The sequence below is a fragment of the Cynocephalus volans genome, chromosome 2 (genome assembly GCF_027409185.1).
Source record: "Cynocephalus volans isolate mCynVol1 chromosome 2, mCynVol1.pri, whole genome shotgun sequence".
Lineage (NCBI taxonomy): Eukaryota > Metazoa > Chordata > Mammalia > Dermoptera > Cynocephalidae > Cynocephalus > Cynocephalus volans.
In genome coordinates this window covers 70438623-70466116 of record NC_084461.1, presented here as the reverse complement: position 1 = coordinate 70466116, position 27494 = coordinate 70438623, and the positions used below count along the sequence as shown (strand labels likewise).

The 27494-nt window shown below is 32.9% G+C and overlaps 1 protein-coding gene across 2 annotated transcripts in view; it reads right to left on the bottom strand.

Moving 5' to 3' along the window:
* XRCC4 (X-ray repair cross complementing 4) overlaps nucleotides 1-27494 on the bottom strand; it is a 274482-nt gene that overhangs the window by 122831 nt on the left and 124157 nt on the right. Inside the window, exons 4-6 of one of the 2 annotated variants that reach the window (XM_063086598.1) lie at nucleotides 20791-20957; nucleotides 14562-14714; nucleotides 13296-13402 (exon numbers count right to left, since the gene is read on the bottom strand). In XM_063086598.1, coding sequence (XP_062942668.1) covers nucleotides 13296-13402; nucleotides 14562-14714; nucleotides 20791-20957 — 427 coding nt within the window. The remainder of the gene's footprint in view (nucleotides 1-13295; nucleotides 13403-14561; nucleotides 14715-20790; nucleotides 20958-27494) is intronic. The other variant, XM_063086599.1, reaches the window with a different exon arrangement.

The following is a 27494-nucleotide window of genomic DNA, read 5'->3' as shown; positions in this document are numbered from 1 at the left end:
TTCTTTTTTTCATACTAAGCCTTTGAAATCCAGCATGCAGTGCATTCTTACAGCACATCTCAACTTGGACTATCCACGTTTCCATCTTCAATAGCTTCATGTAGCTAGTAGCTTTCTGACTGAACAGTGCAGCTCTAGACAAACCTCCAAAGCACTGACAGATAGAGATTTAGCTTCCTGTTTGAATGCTGCTAATTTCCCTTCTGCTCATCTCATCATCTCATCTATTCTAGACTTTAGTTTCCTTTTTACAAGTCTTACTCTACCCTTTCAAGTTTAAAAATCTATTCTCCTAGGTCATAAATTCTCAACCTTTTTTGGGATATGTTCCGCATTGAAAATAAGATAAAAATTTGGATGCCTGCTCCAAAAAAACACACATTTGCATTATTAGGGGTTGAATTGTCCCCTCCCCCCCAAGATATTTTGGAGTCCTAACCTGCAGTACCTAAGAATGTGACCTTATTTGGAGATAGGGTATTTATGGAGGTAATCAAATTAAAATGAAGTGTTTAGGGTGGGCCCAAATCCAATATGGCTGGTGTGCTTATAAAAAGGATACTTAGGACAGACAGACAGTTATACAGGGAAGATAATCTGATGAGACACAGGGAGAAGTCACGTTTCTACAAGCCAAGGGGAGAGGAACAGTACCTTCCCTCAAAGCCCTCAGGAGGATCTAACTCTGACACCATCTTGATTTCACACTTCCAGCCTACACAAATATGAGAAAAGTATATTTCTGTTGTTCAAGGCACCCAGTTTGTGGTATTTTCTTATAGCAGCCCTAGCAAACTAATATACGCATATACACATATAATTTTATATGCAATTCCAAAGAGCTTAGAGATCCTTCCACTAAATACTCTTCAAGAACCACAAATTAAGAACTCAATTTGAGAAAGATCAAATCAAACAGCATTTGTGTAGTGTTTCTGTCATGTACTAATATTAATCATATCAAATAACATTTGTCCTAAGATAAGTAAATTCTCAGCTCAGTCTTCTTACCAAAACAATAGTAAAAACATCATTTTAAAACTATCTCAGAATTCCTACAAGTCTCTGAATGTTCTGAGGCTTAAAATTATTCTTATGCATTCATGCTGTACTTTGAAAATATATCCTTGATTATATGATCCTCTCCCCATATCCAGTGCATGTCCTCTTAAAACATGAACATACAAACACTGTCCTAGGAAAATATTTGTTTTCTTTAGATACTTGCCCTTTTCACATCTCATTTATATGAAAGTCAAAATCATCCTAAGCAGGATTTCTCACGAGTTACACTAAATACTAATATCCATTGAAAAAGGTTCCTAAGATCTTATGAATTTGAGAAATGTTGCACAGTATATACTTCCCTTTGTCACTATGTGCACTAGCATATTAAAGATTCTGAGAAGTTCTGCAGAAAAAAACTAAACTTAAGTTAAATAAGTGACCACATAATTATTTCTCATATATGTATTACCCATTGAAACAGCTATAGATGAGACAAATTATGTCAAGTCACTGTACTTCATACAATCCTGGTCACAGATGCTTGGATCAAGACAGCACAAATGTAGCCATATAGCAAGCTGGTTAGCAGTCTTGTTTGTAAGTGGCTTAGAACAAGAGCTATATCTACAAGGTGCCCAATCCTCAATAATGACACCTTTAAAGACAATTTCCTAGGAATATGAATGTAAGTATGAGACAGAGGGGAGAAGGCAGACATCGACAAAACTACACTGAGAGAGAAGGTACCCAGTGAAGCTCTGAGAATAGTAAAAGCTTCAGCTAAGAGTTAAACAGACTGTAGGAAGCTGTTTCCATCTGTGGCCTTGTGTTGAGGTTGAGCTCTTCACTCTCTAATGGCTCTAAAGATTTATGAAAATAATTACAGATATATACAAGTAATACTAATATTTTTTTTAAAAAAGAAGCATGTGTTTTAGGTTTATACCCTCTGGATTAACTTGTTCTTGAATTGAACCTATACTTTTGAACTTCAGCTTTCTTGACTTAGGACATCTAAGATTTTTTTTCTCAACAGCCCAAATTAGTACGATTGTTTCTGTTTTGTTTTGCTTTTTGTGTTTCAAAATACATCAAGATGATCAAATACTCTTCTTTTTAGAAATAGCTTTATTAATGTATAACTTATATATCATAAAATTCACCCACTATATGTATGATTCAATAATTTTAGCAAACATATACTTGTACAACCAACACCATAATAAGTTTTAGCACATTTCCATACATCCAAAAGTTCTCTTGGGCCTAGTTGCAATTACTTGCTATTTCCACTCCCAGCCTTAGCAAACACTAAATCAATTTTCTGAGTCATAATTTTGCCCTTTTCGACATTACATACAAATAATCTTTTTGAGGTTCATCCATGATGTACCATGTATCAGTAGATCACTTATTTTTATTGACAAATAGTACTCTACTGTATGAATACACCATGTGTTATTTATCTTTTCACCAGTAAATAGACATTTGGATTTTTTTCTATTTTGGAGTTATGCTACAATGAACACTCAAGTATGTCTTTATGTGAAGAAATGAGCTATGTTCTCATTTCTCTTGAGTAAATACCTAGAAGTAGAATAACTAGATCATATGGTAGGTAAAATTTTACTTTTTGAGAAACTGCCAAACTGTTCTCTAAAGTGGCTGTAACATTCTACATTTCCACCAGCAATGTATAAGGGTTCAAATTTCTACACATCCTTGCCGATGCTTGGTATTGTCTTATCTTTTAGATTACATCCATTCCGGTAGGTGTATAGTGGTATTTGATTCCTGTTGTAATTTACATTTCCCTAAAGACTAAATGATGTTGAGCATCTTTTCATGTGTTTATTATCCATTCTTATATCTTCAATAAAATGCCTATTCAAGTCTTTTGCCCATTTTTTAATTGGGTTATTTTCTTATTATTGAATTGTAAGTGTTATTTATATATTCTGGAACCAAGCCCCTTACCTTTCCAGATATACTATTTGCAAATATTTTCTCCCAATTTATGGCATGTATTTTCACTTTCTTAATGATGCCTTTTTGAAGTACAAACTTTTTCTCTTTTGATAAAATCCAATTTATCATTTTTTCTTATATGTGCTTTTGATATTATAGCTAAGAACTCTTTGCCTAAACTAAATTCACAAAGATTTTTTTATGTTTTCTTTCATAGGCTTAATTATTACACGTAGGCCTATAATCCATTTTGAGTTAATTTTTGTGTTTCATGTGAGGTAAACTTGTAAGCTGATTTTGCTCTCAAGTGGATACCGAATTGTCCAAGCACTGTTTGTGGAAAAGACTACTCTTTCCCCATTAAATTGTCTCGGTAACTTTGCTAAAGATCAATTGATCATAACATAAAGGTTTATTTTGAGAGTCTTAATTGTTTCATTGATATAATGGCTATCTTCATTCTAGAACCACACTGTCTCAATTACTGTATCTTTGTAGTAACTTTTGAATCAGAAAGAGTTCTCCAATTTTGCTCTTGTTTTTCAAGAATGTTTTGGCTGTTCTGGCTCCCTTGAAATTCTACATGAATTTGAGGATCACTGTATTAATATCTGTCAAAAAAAATCCAGGATTTTGATAGGGATATCAATTTTGTAGTATTTATCTTAACAATATTAACTTTTTAAGTCTATGAACACATGTTTTCTCATTTATTTAAGTTTTCTTTAATTTCTCTCAATAACATTTTGTAGTTTTCAATGTTCAAGTCTTGAATTTATTTTAACCTTACTCCTAGGCATTTTACTTTTTGATACTATTGTGAAGGCAACTATTTTCTTAATTTCATTTTTGGCTTGTTCATTGCAAATGTACAGAAATACAATTTATTTTTGTATATTAATCTCATATACTGTGACCTTGCTGAACTCGTTTATTAGCTCTAATAGTTTTTTAATGAATTCTTTAGTATTTTCTATATACCAGATCATGTAATCTTCAAAAAGAGAGAGTCTTCTTTTCCAACTAGATGTCTTTTATTTCACTTTCTTACATAATTGACCTGGCTAGAACTTCAAGCACAAGGTTGAATAGAAATGATGAGAGCAGACATCCTTATCTTTTCCCTGACAGTGACAGCGGGAAACGTTCAGTATTTCATCATTAAAAATGATGACAGCTGTGGGCTTTTGCATAGATGCCATTATAAGGTTGAGGAAGTTCTCTTATATTACTAGTTTATTGAGAGTGTATATCATCCGTGTGTGCTGGATTTTGTCAAGTGCTTTTTCAGCATCTATTGAGATGATCATGTGGTTTTTGTACATTACTTTATTAATATATTAAAATACATTAATTGATTTACCAATGCAAAACTATCTTTGCATTAGAAGGATGATTCTCAATCTGTTAGAGTGTATAATCCTTTCTATATGTTGGTGGTTTCACTTTGCTAACATTTTGTTAACAATTTTTGCATCTATGTTCATAATGCATATTAGTCTATAGTTTTATTTTCTTGTAATGTCTTGTCTGGTTTTGATATTATGATAATATTATACTCATGGAATGAGTTAGGAAGTGCTCACTCTTCTATTTTCTAAAGTAGTTTTTCAGGAATCGGTATAATTTCTTCTTTAAATATTTAATAGAAACACCAGTTGAAGCCATCTGGGCCCAGGGTTTTCTTTGGGTAAATATTTTTAGTTATTTTAGTTATGATGCCTAATTTTTAATTATTTTTTAAATTATATTCTTAATCATATTTTTAATTATATCTTCCTATAGATTCATGTTGCCATTTGGTGTTCTTTCAGCCTCAAGGATTTCCTTTAGTATTTCTCATAAAGTAGGATGGGTAGCAATGAATCTCTTAATAAATATGTCCTTATTTCATCTTCATTTTGAAAGATACTTTGCTGGACATAAAATTCTTGGTTGACATGTCTTTTTTCTTTCAGAGCTTTATAAATGTTATTCCACTGCCTTCTGGCCTCCACTGCTTCAGATGAGAAGTTTGCTATTAATAATATTGGTTCTCCCCTGTATATGATAGATTTTGAGGGGATGAGGGGTGTACTATCAAGATTGTCTTGATATGACTTTCAACTGTTTGGCTATGTTGATGTATCTCAGTATGTATCTCTTGGAATTTATCCTACATTATCCACTGAGCTTCATGAATGCTTAATGTTTTTCATAAAATTTGGAAGGCTTTTGGCCATTTTTTTCTTCTAGTATTTTTTCTACCCTCTCTCTCTCTCCTCTCCTTATAGAATTTGCCTTACACATATGTTGGTATAGCTAATGTTGTCCCAAAATTCCCTGAGGATCTCTTCACTTTGATTCAATCTTTTTGCTCTTTGCTCTTCAGAAATTATTCATTCTATTGATCTTTTGTCAAGTTCACTGACTTTTGTTCTTCTGCCAAATTGAATCTATTATTAAGCCATGCAAGTGAATTCTTCATTTCAGTTACTGTTCTCTTCAACTCCAGAATTTACATTTTGTTCTTCTTTAAAATTTCTGTCTCCTTTTTGAGAATATTTATTTGTTGATACACTTTTATCATATTCTCTTTTAAGTATATAAACATGTTTTCCTTTATTTCTCTGAACATATTTACAATTGTTCTTTGACATCTCTGTCCACCAAATTCAACACCTGGGAGCATTCTGAAATGGTTTCTATGGACTATTTTTTCCCCTGAGTATATATCACACTTTCATGTCTAGTTTTGTTGAAAACTAGACATTTTAAGTAATGTACTGTTAACAACTCTGGATTTTGACTATTTTTCTCATGAAGATTGCTACTGTTGCTTTTTGATTGTTTGTTTAGTGACTTGCCTAGGATAAATATGTGAAATCTGTGTCTCTTGTGGTGAGCAGCCACTGATAAACTCTCTGCACAGTTTATTTTATTCTTGTTTTGTTTTTTAGCCTGGCTTCTAGTGGGCTGCCCTTTTGTCTGCATAGTTTAGTGGTTATATAGTAATTGACAGAGTTTATGTTCAAACACCTCAAGTCAATAAGGTTTCTTTCCTTTTCTTTTGTGGGGCTAAAGGAGTAAGTTCAAAGTTCAGATTCTCCCTTTCCATTCTCCTGTGCACATGTATATATCTTAAAGGTAGGCCAGAACTGTACATATAGCTTGGGCCCTCTCCAGTTTCCACTGCAAATGTGCATGCTCACGCTCAGCTAGGAATATTTTTGCCCCAATCATGAGCACAATCTCAGGTTAAAAGACCCATTGACCCGATCTGCTTACCCACTATCACCAAGGCAATGTCACCATTACTTCCACTGACAATGTCACCAGGTGTGGGAATCACCCTCTGCTGCAAATTGAGTGAACCCTCTTTGGCCCAGGCATAGCATATGCCAGTCCTCAGGTCCTGCCAGAGCTTGGGAGAACTTCCATAACGACCAAGAGAAGTGCGCAGGCAGCAATGGGGGCAATCTTAGGCAAAAATTCCACAGACTCTCAGTTCTTACCCAAATTTCAGTAGTTTTTCAAGCAGTTCTCATACTATTGTTTGCCTTTTGCCAATGTTTTAAAATGTTTGCCGACTTTAGATTGATTCTTTAGTTGATTCTTTTTTGTCAACTTTAGATTCATAGTTGCTTTTGGGGGAAACAATTTGCCAACCTTTTCATTCATCCATAGCCAGAGACAAATATTCTTAAGAGAATTTCTTTTTGTCTCCCCAAGAACATACAAAAATGTAGAAATAGCTGCCCAGGAGGTTATATCAAAGTTATATTTTAACAGTGAGGTATGGGGAGATTATCATAGACTTTCTAATAACCTTTAGCACATTTCAGAGTTCTCATGTGAATAAATACTGTCAGAATCTGAAGCAATTAATACACAGAGGTATTACTTCAATAGAAATATGTGCATTCTTGAATTTTCTCTACAAGTTACATATCATGAAGTCTTCTTTGATCAGTCTGATTATGTTTAATATCCTTCTGGAGAATTTATGGACAAATGAGATTTCTCTAATCTACAGGAAAAAATTAAAAGTGTTCTCATTATGCTCTTGTATTAACAGCAATTTCTCCAGTGTTAAAAAATTCCCAAGGACTTTTATAAGGTCTCATAAATAGGCATGCAAATGCAGTTAATTTATTGTTTTAGAAAACAAATACTCTCTTTCTTCTCTCCTGTATGATTGAGAGTACTGTACTTAACCATTCTATGCCTCTGTTCCCTCATCAGAAAAATGATGGGCTTGAACTAGAGGATCTAGAACTACATGAAATCTAGATTTCTGAAGCATGTCGGTCCTAGCAACAATGCTTATGAATAAATGGGTATTATTGCTAGAAAACACACTCATATTGGTTTTTCAGTTTAGTGATGTTTTACTAAATCAAACTTTCTATTTAGAACTTATAAACAAATGTGTCTATGATAAAAAAAAAAGTTGGATAAGATTAAGAGCATAATCTGTGATTCTAAAGCTGAGTTTCTGAGTAATCTCTTTGGCAGGACATGTTGTTATCCACTCTGTGAGTAGACATTCACTGTTCGAAGCAACGAGCCCTTTGATACTTAGAAATTTTGGATTCTGTTCTATTTTTAAAAGCTACTATATCAGTATTCATCAACTGCTTGACACAGCCATTCATTTATTTTGAAAAAGGCTATTCTATAATCACACTTCCTTCCAGGGAGCCCAACAACTAAGTAGAAGTCTAAATTACTGATGGTAGTTATACAGGGACCTTCCTGTTGGTTAAGAAGTAGGATTAATTAAACTAATGTGCTAAATCGCAGACTAACAATTATGCAAAAAAGTGGTAAGAAATCTTATTTTATTTGTTTTTAGTGATTTTGCACCTTTAATAGAAAGCTAAGAAGGGTAAAACATACAAGAAAAGTATATTTTTTAGCAATGCTGATATATAATTATTCTCTAACTGTAAGAAATATTGCTAATTTATATTAATAGAAATAATTCTAATTCAAAAATATTGATCATTTATTAAAATAATTAATGAGGTATAAAAAAATTTCTCTTGTGGGTGCTAATTAGGAGTCAATTAAGCATAACTTTTCAAAATGCTTCACAAAGAAGATCCCATCTCTATGAAATAAATCCAATTTTTCCATTGAATATTTGCATACTTTCTGAATTATGTGTTAAGACTAAGAAATGTTTCATAATAATGGCTAAAATTCTTAGAATATTCATATATATTTAAAATTTGTTTTCACATGCAATTCTACTGTTATTACAACATCAAAATGGTTCTGTAACAATATTTAAAAACTGCATTATAATAAATTTTTGGGGGGGTTATAGCTGATATTGTTGGGGCAAATGAAAAGCCATCTGGGTACATTGCTGCAAGTTTTGGATCTCATGCAATACTAATGGAGCTTATACCTCTATATACTCTGGTGTGGTTCTGTTATTTAGTGGACCTAGTTTTTAAAAAATTTCTTATGGAAACATATTGACTATACATTTTGTGGGGTACAGTTATATTTCTGTACACGTATACAATGTGTGATGATCAAATCAGGGTACATAGCATATTCATCATTACAAAACTTAATTATTTCTTTGTGATGAAAAGCTTGTATTTCCTCTCTTCCGGCCATTTGACAACATGCAGTAAATTACTGTTAATTATAGATGCCTAGCTTGACTGTGCACCAATAGAACTTATTTTTCTTATCTAGCTGTTTGGGTCAGTGGAGCTTAGCTTGACTTGATGTTTTTCCATAGATTTGGACATCAGGTGTTGCCAGGATTTGGATCCAAAGAAACAGAGATTTTGTAGAGAAAGTTGTTTCACAATATCTGTAATAACCCAACAGGTTTCTATTGAATTACACACACAGACACACACGTGCTTCAGAGGCGGGAGGAGTCCAGACTAACCAGGAAATCCTTAAAAACACAGGAAATGACCCATTCTCCTCTGTAATCCAGGGATGAACTATAAATAGAGACGACAGCAACTATTTTATCTGTCATAATCTTAATCTGAAACAAAGTGAAATACCTACAAACTCTAGGGAGTCAGTACGCAGTCATAGTTTAAGAAATAAAGTCAGTAATACTATTAATAACTGTCTGGAAATCTTAATCTGAAACTAAGTGAAATACGTATGAATTCTAGGGCCTTAGTATGCAGTCATAGCTTAAGAAATAAAGACAGTAATACCATTAATAACTATCTGGAAATTCTGAGTCAAGACACAGGAAAAGTAAATCTTGCTACAGAAAAGTATAATTTGTACTGTGAAATGGTATTGACTACGATGTTCAAGTTTCAGAATACTGTGGTGATTTCCTTTTAGCCAATAAACTGTTAATGAGTTTTAGATGTTTTTCATTCTATGTAGTGTAGTACACATGAGCACGATGCAGTTTATTAGATTGGATTACTTATTAGTTATTTCCTCACTAATCCTAATGACAGGGAAAAGTTAAAAACTTTGGGAGTAAAAAAGCGATAAAATTGATCGCTTATTCATATAAATATTACCCACCAAATTCCTTCAAACTATAGTATCTCTACCTACTTCTGTATATATGCATAAAAGTAAACAGACCTTTTCCTTGAATGAATACCGCGGAATCACTAAATGATCTTGATCTCACTAAATTTCTTTTATCAACTAGGAATGGGGTAATAATGTGAAGAACTCATGAAGAAATTTGGGCATTTTAATAATTAATGATGAAAATCTAGTTACATAATAACATTAATACAAATTACACATTCAATCACTTCAAGAAATGGGTTTCTGGGCTGACCCCGTTGCTCACTCGGGAGAGAGCGGCGCTGTCACCGCGGGTTTGGATCCTATATAGGGATGGCCGGTGTGCTCACTGGCTGAGCGCAGTGCGGCTGACACCAAGCCAAGGGTTGCGATCTCCTTACCGGTCACACACACACACACACACACACACACACACAACAACAACAACAACAACAACAACAAAAAGAAATGGGTTTCTGAAAGAGTAAATGTATTAATCCCCATTGATCTCTCATCCTCTTGTTTTCATTGTAGGAAAAGCACATATGAAACTGCAATATCTAAAATAAATTCACACATTTACTTGTATTCTAAGGATAAGCAATTCATTATCAAGATGGTAGAATAAGTTCAGGAAGAAATTCTCACTGCTCTGCCCCAAACACATAGTAATACTTTATAAAATACCAAGAAGACAAAGCTGTGCTCAAAAAAAGGAAAATATCTTATGAAATAAAAATATATTTTGTTTCTGTAAAATAATTAATTATGGAAGCTGGTAAATTATAAGGAGGCCTATTCTGTTGTTTAACATATATAATGGTTTTTCTCAGATCTATGGAATTTAGTTCTTAATTCAGTATAAAGCATTTTTGATCTGAGATTTATTTTTTATCTCAGCAAACATCAATTTCTTGAATTTTTTTTAATGCAATTGATTTTTTTATACTGACTTTATATCCAGCAATTTTGATAAACTCTCTTATTTCCAATAAATTACATATAGATTATTTTCAATATTCTTTTTTTATTATTATACATATATATGGGGTACAATGTTGATTTTCAATAATTGTGTAGAATGTGTGGTGGTTAAATCAGTATAGTTAGCTTATTCACTATTATAATACACAATTCTTACTGAAGCAGAAGAAAAAAGATAGGTAAAACTTCAAATAAAATTACTCTTAATTCTTGACATCAAAGACTTGCCAAAAGCAAATTACATGCAAGAAAAAAAAATTAAAACAAGAGACCCATGGATCAAATGTGTAATGAACTAGATATAAGTTGAAAAAAAAAATACGGAATAAACTGAACATTTTTGAAGAGAAGAGAAATTTTGCCAAATTTAAAATAGTACAATTGTAAAGTAAAGCTTTGCTTAAAACAGGCTGAACACAGAAGAGCCCCATTCTCATATAACCTGTTTAACCATATACTTTCTCTTCAACAATAATTTTCATGTACTTCAAATTTTGGTGACATACTCTAAATAAAGCACAAAATCAAAGGCCATTGTATTTAATAAAAATTCTGGAACTTTAAATTGGAAAGAGTATATATTCTCTTTCTCTGTGAGCTTTTGATTACATTTGATTATTCAAGAATGATTTCATTTCAAATGGGCCACTATGGTAAAGCAAGTATAACATCCAAATGAAGAGAAATTTAATTCCCATGTGCAAAAGTTTGAGAGTGTATGTGACCCAATTCAAATCTGATTAATTATCAACTAACTTAATATGACTGCAATTAGACACTGTCCTATGTCTTTGTCTACATATTTTACCTTCTCTCTTGTCATTATAGGAAGTGACCATGCTCCTAAACTAATCCACTATTTCCACTGGATCCCATCTTCTTCTCTCCTTAGAGACAGTATTCTAGCAATTCTTTCTGTCTTCTGCCTCGATTTTTATCCCACTGTCCTTATTCACTCCTATCAGTATATGTATTATTTCTCTAATCTAAAAACAAAAAACGAAAACACTCCTCTTTACCTCACTACCCCATCCAGCTACTGCCCCATGCCTTTCATTTTCTTTACAGTGAAACTTATTGTTGTTGCCTAAGTGTTGCCTATATTTGTCTATATATTTGCCTACATTTCCAAATCTCTCCTCTCATTCTCCTTGGACTCTCTATTCTCTCCTATCTCCTACAAATCCCACTGAAAATGTTATATTAAGATACCCATAACATTTGTATTGCCAAATCCATCAGTTATCAATCCTCATCTTCTTTGCCCCATTAGCAGCATTCAACTCAGCTGATCGCTGTCTACTCCTTGAAATACTTTTTTCACTTGTCTTCCAGGATACTACATTTACAGTATTGCCTCTTACCTTCTGGCTACTCCCTCTCAGTCTTCTTTTGCCATATCCACTTCATCAGCAAATCCTGCTGCCTCTAAACATGTCTAGAATCTGTTCAATGCTTATCACCTTTACTTCCACTGGGGTCTAAACCACCATCATCCTTAACCCAATTGTTGAACTAGCTTCCCATGTATTATATTCTCTCAGCTGATCATGGCCTACTCTGTAAAATATTTTCTTCACTTGCCATTCTATAGTCTATTCTCAGCACAACAGCCAGATTAATCCTGTTAAAACTTAGGTTAGATTATGTCACTTAACTGTTCAAAACCCTCCAACAGTTTCCAATCTAACTCAAAATCAACGCACAAGTCTGTACAATGGCCTACAAGGCTATACAGGTGATGGGATCCATTATCTCTCTGACCTCATCTCCTAATTCTCCCAATCGTTATCTTTCCACTTTACCTACATTGTTCTTTGTGCTATTGCTTGAACACATCAGGACCTTTGTACCTAACTGCTTTTTCTGCCTGGCGTGTTCTTCCCCCAGATAGACTTGTCACCTTCTCGCTGAGGCCTTTCCTGGCTAAATCACAACCCTCATCCCCATTCCAAACCTGATATTTCTATTATCCTTCCCTGCTTTATTTTTATCTTCAGCACTTATCAATCTAAAATATGTTATATTTAACTTATTCATCTTGTTATCATCTGTTTCCCTGACTAGAATTTAAACTCCACAATGGCACAGATTTTTGTGTTTTGTTCTCTACTGCTGATGTATAATAGGCACTCAAAAATGTTTTCTAAATAAATGAATCAAACATTTATTTATGATAATATTGGGTTTAGGTCAGAACCATCTAAGTATAAAATGAGTTCAGGGGCTCTTGCTTCCACTGTCCTAGGAAATCTATGAAACTCTAGAAAAATCATTCATAAGTTTAAACACCTGCTGGGTTCTTGATCTGAGAAACTGAGTAGGTTCAGTACTTTAAACTAAATTGCCATGTTTCTTTCTCTTTCCTCTGTCCCCTCTCATCTGATTATAACCCTCTTTCTAAAGAGTAAGAGAAGGCCTTAACCTCAAGATAATCTAAAGCATTTTGGATCACCCTGCTCTAGTGCCCTATCCAGAGCTTTTGCTAGACAAGATCTCAAATGTTAAAGTTAGCCAGCTTTGAGCTGGTGACATTTAGCATGAAGGTATATCTTCCTTATTGCTTATGCATCTTTGTTTAACAAGGAATAGTACACCTTGATGTATGTGTCTATGTATGCTTACTTGCTTTGCTGTTGCTAATGAATTGCTGCATTTTACAATAAATATTCATTTTTAACCTTAAGTATTTGAGGTTTTAGACTATAAGTCCTAAAGAATTTTTGTAGAAAATTTTTTTCATAACATTTTTCATTATGGTTTCTTATCATTAGAGTAATAAGCTCAAGTGAGATATTTAACAAAGGAAATAAATATATTTCTTTAACCTGAAGCCAACACAGAGGGATCAGACAAGTTTTCATTTTCCTCATCAGTACTTTCATCATAGATTGCATCTCGGTCAGCAGTCATTTCAGAGTGGGTTGTAGCTTCCCTAGAAACAGAGAAAAGGAGAATTTTGAATCATTGGCTCACCCTTGGCTATGTATCAAATTCACCAGTAATATATAGAAAATGTTCCTGGAAAAAGATTCTAATTAGACAAATATATTGAAATATATATGATTTAGATGAAGCCACTTTAAAGACGATATATTAACTTTCTTAGGAACAAATTTCTTTTTCACCTAATAATCTGAATGTTGTTTAGTGCTCACTATAATTCTTGAATCAATTTCTTATGACTTTTTCTTCTATCAAAATACTCTTCTACCAAATTATCTCTGTGGGTCACAGAATGTTTAGTGTTTTACTAGTCTCAAAGAAGTTCTGCATTTTATTTGATCTCTCCAAAACCCTGAGATGGGTACCATTGTCTCTGTTAAGAGGATAAAGTAAGGCACAGAGAGTTTAAAGGACTTGCCCAAAGCCATATACTAACAGATATATGTGCCAGACCAGCACCTGAACTAGGACCAGCTGACATCAAATGTTATGTTTCTTATACTATGTCATTGATAAACCTGTGCTTCTCTTTGATTCATAGCAATAGATCCAAACCTATATCTGCTAATGCCTAAAAAAATTATATTTAAACAAAGCCATACCAGCCGCTTGTCACCTATGATTCTTACTTAACAATCAAGTACACATCCATTCTCAGAGAAAACTTGACAGGTGGATGAGAGAGAGATCCACACCCTAATCAGATAAAATAATGCTTCTGAGAATTAAGCATTAAACATTTGATTTTCAAGTTAACCACTGCTTAGTCATCAAGACTATTATATATGTGCATCCAACTCTGTAGTTTTACACTTCAAAGGTATTTTTAATTAATGTATTTATTTCTTACTGATGTCTAAGAATTAAACAAGTAATATTTAGATAAGCCCCATGCCAGTTTCTGATTTAAGTGGCACTCCTTCAGCTACTACACACTGGCCTGCAGGGACCCCGTTGGACAGGCATGAAGAGATAATGTTGAGAATTCTCTAGTCCACTGCATCCCTGTCTAACAGCAGAGCATCCAATCCCAGACTATCAAATGTTCTCATATTACTAAAAAGTTGGCAAGTCATTTTCATTAATTTGGGAAGAAATTTCACTTAAATTTATGCGTCAGTCGTCCAAAAGCAGAAAGGCTAAAATACCTTTCATGTTCAGTGTTCTTTTCTAGTTCTTGAACTTCATTTAACAATTTATGTAAGCTTCTGATCTTTGTTTTTTTCTCATTCAATACGAGAATAAATCGTTTGTAAAGGTCAGTCTCCAAAGCTTCCTTAGCACTCACACATTTTTCCAATCTAAAAAATAAATAAACACACAAATTAATAAATCAGTCTTTGTTAGCATTATTATTCATTCTAATACTCAAGATTTCAAGAAAAATACAATTTAAAATCATTTTTACATATTCTTTGATTGACTAAAAAATTTTATACAGTTAAATAATTAGAAATGATTGGTTATTAATGTTAGTACCTTATGTACTTAGATAAAGATCAAAATTGAAAACTCATACAAACAAAACTTTAAAAAATCTAAATGTCTAAATGTAATAATTTATTCTATTCACATCTATGGTTTAATTAGAAAAGAATGTTTTTATGACAGAAATTTCAAATAAGAGTAAATGAAGCCTATATTTCCTCAGTACCTTGTTACTATTACTACAATAGAAATCATGATTTTCGTGATAAAGTGATATACCTAATCTGAGTGCCCTACTAGACTATGAACTGTTCCACAATGAAAACATGACTTATTTTACTTAATAATATCCTTATAACTCAGCACCTCACATATACACAGATACACATACGAACACATATATAATGAATGAAAGTATCCTACTTGATATTTCCAAAGAGAGATTAATGAACAGCAAATGTGAAATATGACATATCTTCTATTTTAGATATGTAAGATAAAACTTATAAAATTCTCTATTATTTATAATTCTTCCTACAATGCTAAAATGAGCTAACGTGATTCTATTTATTTTAATCTCCCAAGATATATATAAAGTAGAAAAAGTAAACTAGCTAATATGTACACATACACACACCATGAACAAACCTCTATTTTATAGATTCAAATACAAATTATTTCATGTATTCTTTTAAATAGTCTAGTTCTGCATAGTTTTCTGTTTACCATCCTGTTTATTTATACTTCCTTTGTTCTATATAGGTTTTCTAGTATTTTCATATTTTACACACACACACACAGTACTTCAAAAAGTTTGTGCAAAAATGAAATTGAAAGACAATACAAATATTTCCATGAACTTTTCGAAGACCCTTTGTACATCAGTTGCAATATATATGATGGGTCTTCGAAAAGTTCATGGAAAGATTCTTTTAAATCTGTTTTTCCATGAATTTTTTGAAGTGCCCTCGTGTGAATGTGTGTATATATATAAATATATACATATTTATATATATTTCAGTGAAATGATTGAAAGCAAAAATGTCAAAATTTGACATCTTTCATGTATCTGTCCTTATGTTTTTACCTATCTAGAGATGCAGAGAATTAAGTCCTCTCATAGGATGAAGAGCAACATATGGCAATATATTTTCTGGGAACAATTCCATCAAATTCTTACAGCATAGTCTTTTCCAAGGCTGTGAACTCCATGAGGGCAGTCAGCATGGGTGTTTTATTGGCTACTTTATCCTCAGTGCTTAGCACAGTGTTTGGAATTCCGCAGATGTTTAGTAGGTATTTATTAGATAAATGAATAAAGTTGAGTTATATGAACATCTTTTTGTTGTTGTTATTCCAGCTTTACTGCTAATTTATTATGTCTCCAATGATGCTTTATTTTTTCTTTTCAAAATTCTGTTCTGCAGCTTCCTTGGCCCTTTTTGTATGGATGCTGAAGAGCCAGGCATTGGCACAGGCCCTGCGAACACTAACAAACTCTTTGAAGTTCTCCTCCTCCTAGGTGAAGACTCTGCCTTTCTCTTTCCTGTAGACATTCCATATGGCTACTGATCCTGCCAGCTGGGTGCCAATTTGAGTTCTTTAGCAGAGCTGTCTCACTTCTTGGAGGCCAAGGGCCTCTTGGGGACGAGGGTGAGCATGTATGTACTCCTTCAGCTACTGCACTCTGGCTTACAGGGACCCAGTGGACTTATTCTGCCTCCTTGTATCTACAGAGATGCCAGTGGTCCAGGTCCCTTCTTGTGGATGTGAGCCACCTTAACTATTCTAAGTTCAAGCCGCTGACAGCTTGTCCTTTGGTGTGATACATCACTATGAGGCATCTGGGTTCAGATGTGGGGCGCTGGGCCATGTGCAGTGCAAAGCAAAGCTCAAACTGGATAAATCACAAATAATATGAAATAGTAAAGGTCTAATGACACTTCATCGTTTCAACAGTGACTACAACAATAGAACAGTAATGCTAGGTTTAATCAGTAACCTAGGACTGAGGTATCTAGGACCTTGGCCCAAAGGATAGCAATTAAAAAAAAAAATTAAATGGATAAAAACCAAATACAGAAAAATACTGAATATTTAAAATACAATATTTCCAGGTGTGAAAAGAATCTGAGAATAACATGTCAAAAGCAATAACAAAAATAAGAGCAAAATAAAAGGTATTTCATGCAGAAATACCACAAATAAAACAATAGATACATAAATACGAACATATGGAACTTAGTAACAGTGCAATAATCCTTATATTAACAATCAGTTTTGGCCAAATTTATATCCAAGTCAGGGTTGCACAGCAAAAGAAAATCTGAATAGAGTTAGGAGGACAGAACGCTAAAAAGAACGGGAAAAGAAAGCAGTGATAAAGAGACTTCATAAGCTTTTAAGTACTGGAGATAAGTACTGGAGAAGATGGTGAACAGCTGTTCCTTGTTCCCTTCTGATGACAGAACAAGAGGAAATGGACTTCAACTGTACCATGAAGGATTCAGATTACTGATAGATGGAAGAAAGAATTTTCTGACTGTGACTGTTCTTAAACATTGTAATGGTCTACCAGGGAGAGATGAAGATACCTCCTGAGGTCTTCAAAAATAAGACTGAATGCATTTGGACATAATGTGATTCTATCCTGAAGGCAGAGAGATGAAGTGGAAGAGCTTTCAAGGCCTTTGAATGATTCCCTGAGCGTCAACCCAATTCACTGAAAACTGCCTTTAATTATGGGTTTAATAACTATAACTCAGAATAAAGCCAGAGAATTTCAAAACTGAGGTCTGAGTGCAAACAAAAGATCTATTCAGTAACATGGAACTTAAGAATTGTTATTTGAAATTAAGTAGGAAAACTCGGTGAAATAAATATAGCTAGTAACCTGATGATTCACATACAAATTTCCTAATGTTTCCTTCTTTATCTAAATCATACAAATTAAATTAATCAAGTAATGTCACTTGTTCAAAATGCAGCCAAGACCAAAATTATTAAGCAGTAACTGAAAAATAACAGCAAATATGTATGTCAAAAGTTACCCATTAAAGCTCACTCTTTTTACTCATACTGTATGTAATTCCTCATTCCTCATCCAAGCCTTGTTTATTCCCCACTGTCATCCCAAATGGAAACAGCTTTATAGTTGGCTCTGATCATAATAGTGATATGTATTTAAGTACCAAAATATATGCAAAAAAATATCTTCAAAAAGTAAAGGAAACTTTAATCTACAATTCTAAACATATACTATTAACATTTAACTTTCTCCTTCTAGACATTCTCTATATAAACATATATTTTGCACAGTGGGGTATTACTCATATTTTTGATAATGCACATGTCTCCCCTTACTATATCATACACATGTTCCATGTGAATAAGGACATGTGTACTTGATGGTATTTGGCTTGTGTGATATCCTATTGTGCATTAAATATATTTTGCACCCATCTATCATAGCTTCTAGGAGAATTCCCATTCCTTACTTTGTGCCACTCCCTATCTTCAAACACCCTCCCATCTCCACATACAGTCTGGAACGATGACAGGGAAGACATGATTGTGTCATAGATGAACACTGACACAAGAGTAATCAGAGGCTGCCCCCAAAACTGAACTGTGGCCAAGCCTAACATCATGGCTCTGACTCCAATCATTCTCTACTTTCTACGTATCCAGTTTCCTACCTTGTTATGCTCAAGTTCTATTTCTAATCTCTCTAAAGGCTCTTAATCAGTACTACTACCTTATGGAACCTGAAGCTATAAATCTTCTGCTCTTTTTCCAGTATACTAAGGCTCTAGTGAGGGAACACTAACAAAGTACTGCTTAGCCATGACAAAGATGTATTTACAGCTCCTAACAGGAGAAAAACCAAATGTGGGAAATATATAAAGCTACTAATCTAACATCTGGTATACAATTAAGAGCCTAGAATTCTCTGCAGTGAACTGTTTTTCCTCTCAGTTCATAGGGCCACCCCAATGGAACACATCTTTAGCCCCTAAAGAAGATGTGTGATCCAGTATTAAAGAATGGCTGGATGGTAATAATGCAGGTGACAGGATACATGACTGTGCTTTAGATCAAACAGGAAATCTCTCACCACAGTAAGACAAAAGCACTTTCTGGATAGTTCAAAATAGGAAATCCAGCATCTGAGAGCCACATATTATATGTACCCCTCACACACACTGTTTTACAGTGCAGGATGTGTTTGTCTCAACTGCCTCATCTCCGTTGCCTGCTGTTTTCAATTCTATGGGAGTGGTGTTGAATACTGATGAGATAATAACTCTTTCAACCTCTGGCAGACATTTTAAAGTAATTTGTTCAAGTACCAAGTACCCAGTCTGCATTTTTGTGAGCAATTTGCAGATCAAATTTCCTATCATCCTGAGGGTATTTTGAGTTTTAAATATAATGGCTTATCATGATCACAGCATATCTCCTTTAATTTTATTTATTTCACATATAATATAGAAAAACACACCCAAACTACAGATATAGGTCCAAAAAAATGCTATGTAGCATATATATTTAATACTGATTCATACTGAAATGAGTAAAACACAAGTTAAAGAAAAAAATTAACTTATTTTTTTGCATGGTTTCCTAATGCTTACATGTTTTGATTTGATCTCATTATTTTTACATTTATATAAAATTACACATATATAATTGATAATTAATTTAGAGCTAAAAGAGAACAAGATATATATTTTCTTAATATAATAACTGACAGCCAAGTATATCCACGTGTTAGGAACTTAATTTTACATGTCTTACAGTAATTAATAAATATATCTGAATGTACAGAAAAGTAACTTCTTTTAGCCAACCAACATCATTTTCACATGCATACATTGACAGTGGTAAAACTCTTCACAATTTTTCATGTACTCTCCCACATCTTTTTTTGTTTTGTTTAATTTAATTTTGTTGTTTGTTTGTTTTTTCTCATATCTTTATTAATGCCCACACAGAACAATCGCAATGGTTGCTCTAAAATGACCCTAAGTAGGATAAATGTTCTTATGCTCTAGAGCCATTAGTTTAAATGAAAGATAAAAAAATCTACTGAGTGTACTGGTTGTAACAATAATTACTATCATTATTATATACATTCTACATTATTTCAGACATTATAAAATATATATATATAAGTACAAAGATATGCATATTATATATAACTGTGGAGATGTAAATGTTCACAAGATATACTTTATTCCCTTCAAACATTTTTACATAATAGAGTAATACAGGTTACATACTAGACCAGCCTAGGTTATGATTTAGTTGAGAAAGTCAATTGAGAAGATAAGTGACTTTCTCCTTCATCTTTTAAAAAATTAGAGACAAGAAAAAAAAAAAAGAGAGACAAAGCCAGGAATAAAAAGCTTCCAAATGTCTTACCCAGTAGCCTCAATTACCTCAACTTTTAAAAATGCTTGTAGAATGAATTTTCAATCAAGAGAAATAAGTCTTTATTAGGAGCCAAACACACATCATTTGAAATTAGAAATACCTGTCATTCATTGATTCCAAATAAAAAATCAATTGTGCTTATTTATATCTCCTGTCTTTTTTATTCATCATTAGTCCTACAATTTAAGTTGAATTAATCCTTATAAATATCCACCCCCTAAATTTTTTATTGATATTAATGGGTTGTGATCCTCAATGTCCAATTACTCCTTATTGTTTATAAGTTTATTGGAGACAGCAAATACTAATGACCTAAAAGTGTTAATGCACTCCTATAATACCCAATAGTGACTAAAAATTTGGCTTAATCATATTAAGGTATAATTAATAATAGACTTTACTTTAAATATAGGCTACTCTACGTATATTATAAATTTACAAATCATTGGCTTAATGCTACAATATAAAGAGGGTGCAATGTTTTTATAATGCAAGCCCATGTGTACATACCGTTCTTGAATATCATTCCAATCTCTCAGAAGCCTTTGATTTTCTTTCTGTAGGTGCTCATTTTTGGCTTGGTTTTCTGCTATGGTATCCAGACAGTAACAAATAAGTTCTCTAACAACCTCAGTTGAGCTTGCAACTTTCTCTAGGCTGAAGGAACCAAGTCTGAACTAAAATGAAAAGAAAACATGTTTAGTTTTAGGATAATATCAGACTGAGCAGTCTAGTATTAAACATACACAATTTCTACTGAGGAGAAAAAAAGTTTAAAATTCAAACACAATGCATTAGAGCATGCTTTGGGAGCTAGGCAGGAGCTGGGGGCAGTACCCCCCCCCGGAAGCAGGCAAGAAGCATGATAAAATTCTGCTGGGTAGCCTACCACAGCCACTGCCACAGCCACAGCTGCTGCAAATTTGTGAAAAAAGTGCAATGGGCCCACCAGACACTGACTGCACTGACTCAAGGAGTGTCACCAGTGGAGACTGAAAAAAGAAGAGGGTATCTCTCTCCTCAAAGCTCTCTCCAGAGTAGTAGAAGAAGCAACTGCTCTACCAGATGACCAGACATCAACAGAGAGATAATAGAAACACGAAAATCCAAGAAAATATGATACCAGGAAGAATACAGTAATTCTCAAACACCAGAGCAGGAAACTCCTGAAGTGACTGAAAAGGAATTCTGAGCAACAATCTTAAGGAAACTCACTGAGATACGAGAAGACTCAGACCACATAATGAAATGAGGAAAAAAGTGCAGTATATGAAGGAGGAAATGTATAAAGAGATTAATACCTTAAAAAAGAATATAGCAGAACTCATGGAACTGAATGACTCACTCAATGAAATAAAAAATACAACTGATAGCTTAAGCAGCAGGCTAGACCAAGCAGAAGAAAGAATTTCTGACCTTGAAGATAGTCTTCTCAAAATAACTCAGGTGGATAAAAAAAAGAAAAAAAGAATTTTAAAAAATGAAGAAAATCTAAGAGAATTAGCAGACAACCTTAAGTGCACAAATATTTGAATCATGGGTTTTCCAGAATGGGATGAGAAAGGAAAAGGCATGGAAAACCTATTCGATGAAATAATAACCAAAAATTTCACAGGTATAAGGAGAGACATGGACATTCAGATCCAAGAGGCTCTAAGATCCCCAAACAGATTCAACCCAAAAAGATTCTCTCCAAGACACATTAGAGTCAAACTGGCAAAGCTCAAAGACAAAGAGAGAATATCTTCAAAGAAGCAAGAGAAAAGTGTCAAATCACCTATAAGGGAGCCCCTATCAGACTAACAGCACACTTCTCAACAGAACCTCTACAGGCCAGAAGAAAATGGGAATGATATATTCAAAATACTAAAAGAAAAAAACCCCTGCCAGCCAAGAATACTGTACCCAGCAAGTCTATCCTTCAAAAATGAGGGAAAAATAGTGTATTTTCCAGGCAAATGAAAACTGCAGTTCACCACCACACAACCAGCCCTACAAGAAATCCTCAAAGGAGTCCTGCATTGGGAAACCGAAAAACAATAATCACTCATTTTACCAGCTATAGTTCTGTTCAAACTTTGTTTTTTCAAATTCAGTCTTGGTAGGTGGTGTGTTTCTAGGGATTTATTCATTTCATCTAACTGGTCTAATTTGTTGACCCAAAATTACTAATACTATTCTCTTAAGACCTTTTTGATTTCTGTAAATTTAGTTGTAATGAACTCTCTTTCATTTCTGATTTTAGTTATATGAGTCTTCTTTTTGCTTAGCCCATCTAGGTAAATGTCAATTTTGTGGATCTTACCACAGTACCAACTTCTGGTTTCATTGATTGTTTATATATATATATATATATATATATATTTTTTTTTTTTTTTTCTATTTCTTTTATCTATGCTCTAATTTTTATTATTTACTCCCTTTGCTAGGTCTGGGATTAGTTTTCTCTTCATTTTCTAGTTTCCTAAGGTGCAAAGGTCATTGTTGGTCTGAAGTCTTTCATTTTTACTAATGTTTGCACTTACATTAAATAAATTTCCCTTTTAGCAAAAACAAACAAAACCTTTTATTAAAAAAAAAAAATCCAATGCATTTACCAGATAGAAATATAGAAAACAAAAAATTGGGCTACTTCTTACTTACTTACTAACATTTATCATATAAATCAACAAACAACCTAAGAATACTTTTTATAGGCAGTAAGTCACTTTCCCACCTCCTGGCAGAAAAGAAAGCAACATAATTACCATATTAGCATACTACCATCTGTTTGCTCAAGTCCAATTTTAAGTCATTCCGCTCAGGATAAGAAAAGAAAGTATCCATATATGAGGATTTTTAACGCTAGTTTCTGTTAATACAAATGATAAAACTGAATAACTGATATGTAACTTATCACTAAAGAAATATCAAAATTTTAGTAATAGCTAAGAGAAAGGTAGAGTTTTAGAAAACTGACAAGCCTGGGGATACCACACAGTAATTACTCCTTTATCTAAAGACTATAATTTATTACTATGAATTACCAATAATAATGTTAGGTGTCAAGCTTGAGTACTTTTGCATAAAGATAAAACTCTTAAAAATAACTTAATTCCTCTACTGGGGGCATTTCAAAATAAAACAGTATAATACAATTTTAGTTATAGTTATGGTATTCGGAAGGGAACACAGGTACTCCTCATTTGGCCAATAAGGGTACTGAAATGCAATGATTAGTAATAATAATTATAATTATCCTTAATATTCAAATTAGAATTATGAGATAAAATAAAATAATTATTATACATCTACCATGTCTTGTGGTTGAAGTATAACTCAAGCGTAGCATAAATATAAACTTATCTAATCTTCACCAAAAAGGAACTATTATGATATTCATTTTAAAGATTCATAAACTGATCTTCAAAGTAGCTATTCAATCTCTTGAAGAGGTAAGCTCAAGATCTACTACGCTATATACTCTTATGTTGTTTCCCGATATAAGATATCTTATAGGATATAAGAGCTATTCTAATTAGACAACTAGTAAGGGGAAGAGTTAGGTTCAGAACCTACACATAACTCTGAAGACTCAACTAGCATTGAGTAGAAAAAGGTTTGCTTTTGTTTTGCTTTGGGTTTTTGTTTTTGCTTTTTGCCTCCTAGGTCATGAATTTCTATTATGCCACTTATCTATTAATGTTTCTAAAATGTATAACTTTTAAAAGAGTATTTCTATAAAATAAGTTATGTACAGATTGAGAAATATTTAACAATTGTTGAGAATTCTGAGACAAATCTCTATAAAGTCAATTTACAAATAAAGCTAGAAGTTAGTAACATAGAAATCCAGTGTTTCTAATATAAGTAGCATTTTATAAATTATTTCAGCTTATCCCTTTAATTTAGGATCATTTAAATGTATAAACTCAGAAAGTAGTGAATTTTCTGGATGAACTATGCTTGTTAATTTACAATAAATCTTCAGACAGAAAACATGAGTAGATTATTTAACATTACAGAAACCCTGCCAAAATGCTTAAATATTGATGACTCCTAGGTGTTGGGAAACATTTATTTATACTTAAAATGTAAAGGAAATAATGAATATTTATATTTTCTGACATTATAGACACATTTACACATTTTAGAGGATTGAATATTATTGTTCTAGCCACAAGTAAATTGTGTACATTTAATTAATTAATTTATTTTTGGAAATTCAAGCAGGTTATACTGTCTGTTTGAACCTTAAATTTGTTTCATTTCACTTCTTCCTGTCTCTTAACAAAAGAAAAAAAACAATTTTCCTTCATTTTAGTGAGTACACCCAGTTGTATTATAATCATATTTTCCCTAAATTAAGCAATTTGAGCAATATTGAACTACAACAACAAAGACTTGAAAAATCCTAAGAAATCTATTCAGTTGAAATTATTTCAGACTATTTGTCACATCTGATTTCCTTCTCTTAAAGTTAGAATCAAATGCTCAAAAGCATTTGCAGTTTTCTCACATAATGAAGCATGAGTCCATTTAACAAGCATATAAGTTTAAGTAAGAACTTTTATCTATGTGAAGAATAACTAAACTGGCAGTAAAGTTACTTTTTGAAGCTTCTCTGAGTGTAAACACACACACAAAGTTAAAGAGAAAGGTCACCTGTGGAATATTACTTTTAGAGTTGATACAAAGTAGGAGAAAAAATAATCTTATTTTATTTTTAGACAATAGATTACATTATCAGCAGAACATAAACCCACAAAGTGATCTTGTATTCTCTCATTATCACAACTGTCAAGCAGCTTTGACAAAGATGGACATTTTTAGAGAGAAAAGAGTTTTTCAACACTTGAAAGTTTCAAAATGCCAAATGGATAAAGAATTCCTGCCACACTTTGATCCTGAATAAAGTAAACAGTAAAATACAAATTCATAAATAAACACAAGTCCAGCCCTCTACATTTCTATTGCAGATAATAAAGAAAGGAAGTACTAATTTTAAATTACCAATAACAACTTTTTTCAAAATATCACTCAATCATATTTATTCAAAATTCCAAAAGAGAATTCTTAATTTTTTTTAAGCTATTCAGTATAAAATAAACATAAACAGTCATTTCTTCTTAAGAGTAGGAAACTATTTTTTTGTATCAATTTTCTAATTATATTAATCACATTCTTGTCCTTTAATATGTATAAACATGTTATTTAAAATTATAATTTTATTAAATGTTATTTTAATAAAATTAAAATTTTGGGCCGGCCCGTGGCTCACTTGGGAGAGTGTGGTGCTGATAACACCAAGGCCCCGGGTTCGGATCCCATATAGGGATGGCCGGTTCGCTCACTGGCTGAGCGTGGTGCTGACAACACCAAGTCAAGGGTTAAGATCCCCTTACCGGTCATCTTTTAAAAAAAATAATAATAAAATAAAAATTAAATTAAATTAAAATTTTAATAATGTTATTAAAAATTAAAAATTTTTAAAATTCTCAAACGTATGAGATAGTAACTCTAATGGCTCATTCTGCCTGCACACACAATGGTTCAATGCCAGAGTAGAAAGAACTTTCACCTTCACTGCAACTGTCCAGCCTGTCCACACAATTACAGATGCAAGGGGCCATGTGCCTGTAGGCCCTGGACTTTGATAAGGGTATCATATCAGGCCTAATGAATTGAGGAGCATAAAATATTGTGTTCGACCTCCACATCCAGCCCATTCTTGTATCACCCCTCAACAAACAAAAAGTAGTAACTTAAGGATAATTTTTAAAGCCAGCAAAGTGGCACAAAAGCTATATTGTATTTTGTCATTTTAAAATCTTTTACTCTAGTTTCTTATTTGACATGAAAGGCTATTAGGACAGCTGCTCTTTATTTATTAGCTCTGTCATTTCAAAATAATCTACAATATAAAAACATGACTTCAAATGGCAAACCAGAGTCAGAAACTACAAATAAAAGACATTTTGAGAGCATGTCTCTTCTGTTAGAGATGTGGCTAAAAACATGTTTCTTTACTTTGTAGTCAGTTCTCAATCTTATATGAGAATTCAGAGTACACAGGTCTGTGGTAAATACCTCATTCAACCTATAATCTAAGATTTTAAGCTACATCCTCATTTTTCTATGTAAAAAGGTTGAAAACAATTTTTAAAATATTAACGATAATCATAGTGGGTTGTGCTAGTTGGCTCTTAATGGTTATCATTCTAGCTAGTAAAACAATTTTAGCATTTTAAATCTAATCTGCATTAAAAAGTCTCACTTTCAGAAACTTTGGCCAGGGTGTTGTTTATCCTGGATATTTGTCTATCGTCAATCCTTCAAGTCCAAGATTAAATGCCACACCGTCTCATCTATCACTTCAAAGCTCAGGTCAAGTTCTCTTTAACTAATTTAGTCCACATTGACCTCTCAATTCTTAATTCTTCATTCTCATGCAATTTATCACTCAGTTTTACCCTGCTTATATTTTTCTCTGGTTATTTCAGATATACAGTCTTTGTCTTTAGATTTCAAGTTTTTGAGATCAGGGCCATATATTGAATTTATTCCATAGCGTTCAAAGTAACTTCCACAGCTCTGGAGACATATTAGGTGTCCAAGAAAGACTTGAAATTGTATCTATGGAAATAATCCTCATTAATAAGGGAATATATAATTAGGTAGGTTAATAAAAGAATTTGGATAGTGATTCTATGAATACACATTATGAAATATTTAAAACTGTTTAAAGATATGACAGGCTTATTTTGTTGATTAGCATAATTTAAACAAAAAAAGGGCAGAGTTAAAAATTGCTTAATAGCAATTGATACTGTGATAATACATAGGTTTGATAAAAATTAAATTAATTTCTTTTAAATGTATAGATGTAAAGGTACATACTCAGTTTTCAGGTTCTTTGGAGTAGACATACAGATAGAAGAAAATAAACACTACGAATAACATACTAATTCCTGGGGAATTATTTGTGACCACTTAAAATGCTTCTGGAGAGAGGAAAATTATCAGGGTGTGATTTGATATCCTGCTTGGAACATATCAACTAAAGGGTTTGAGTTTTGATACATTATCAAAGTAGACTAAATAACCTCATAGAATTAATCTTTATTACTATTCTGGGAACCAAAAAGTGGAACTAAAAGAAAAGAAGGAATAAACATATCTTGATGTTATTACTAGGCAAATAATCGTCAGATAGGATCTCATTTTTTCTCAGT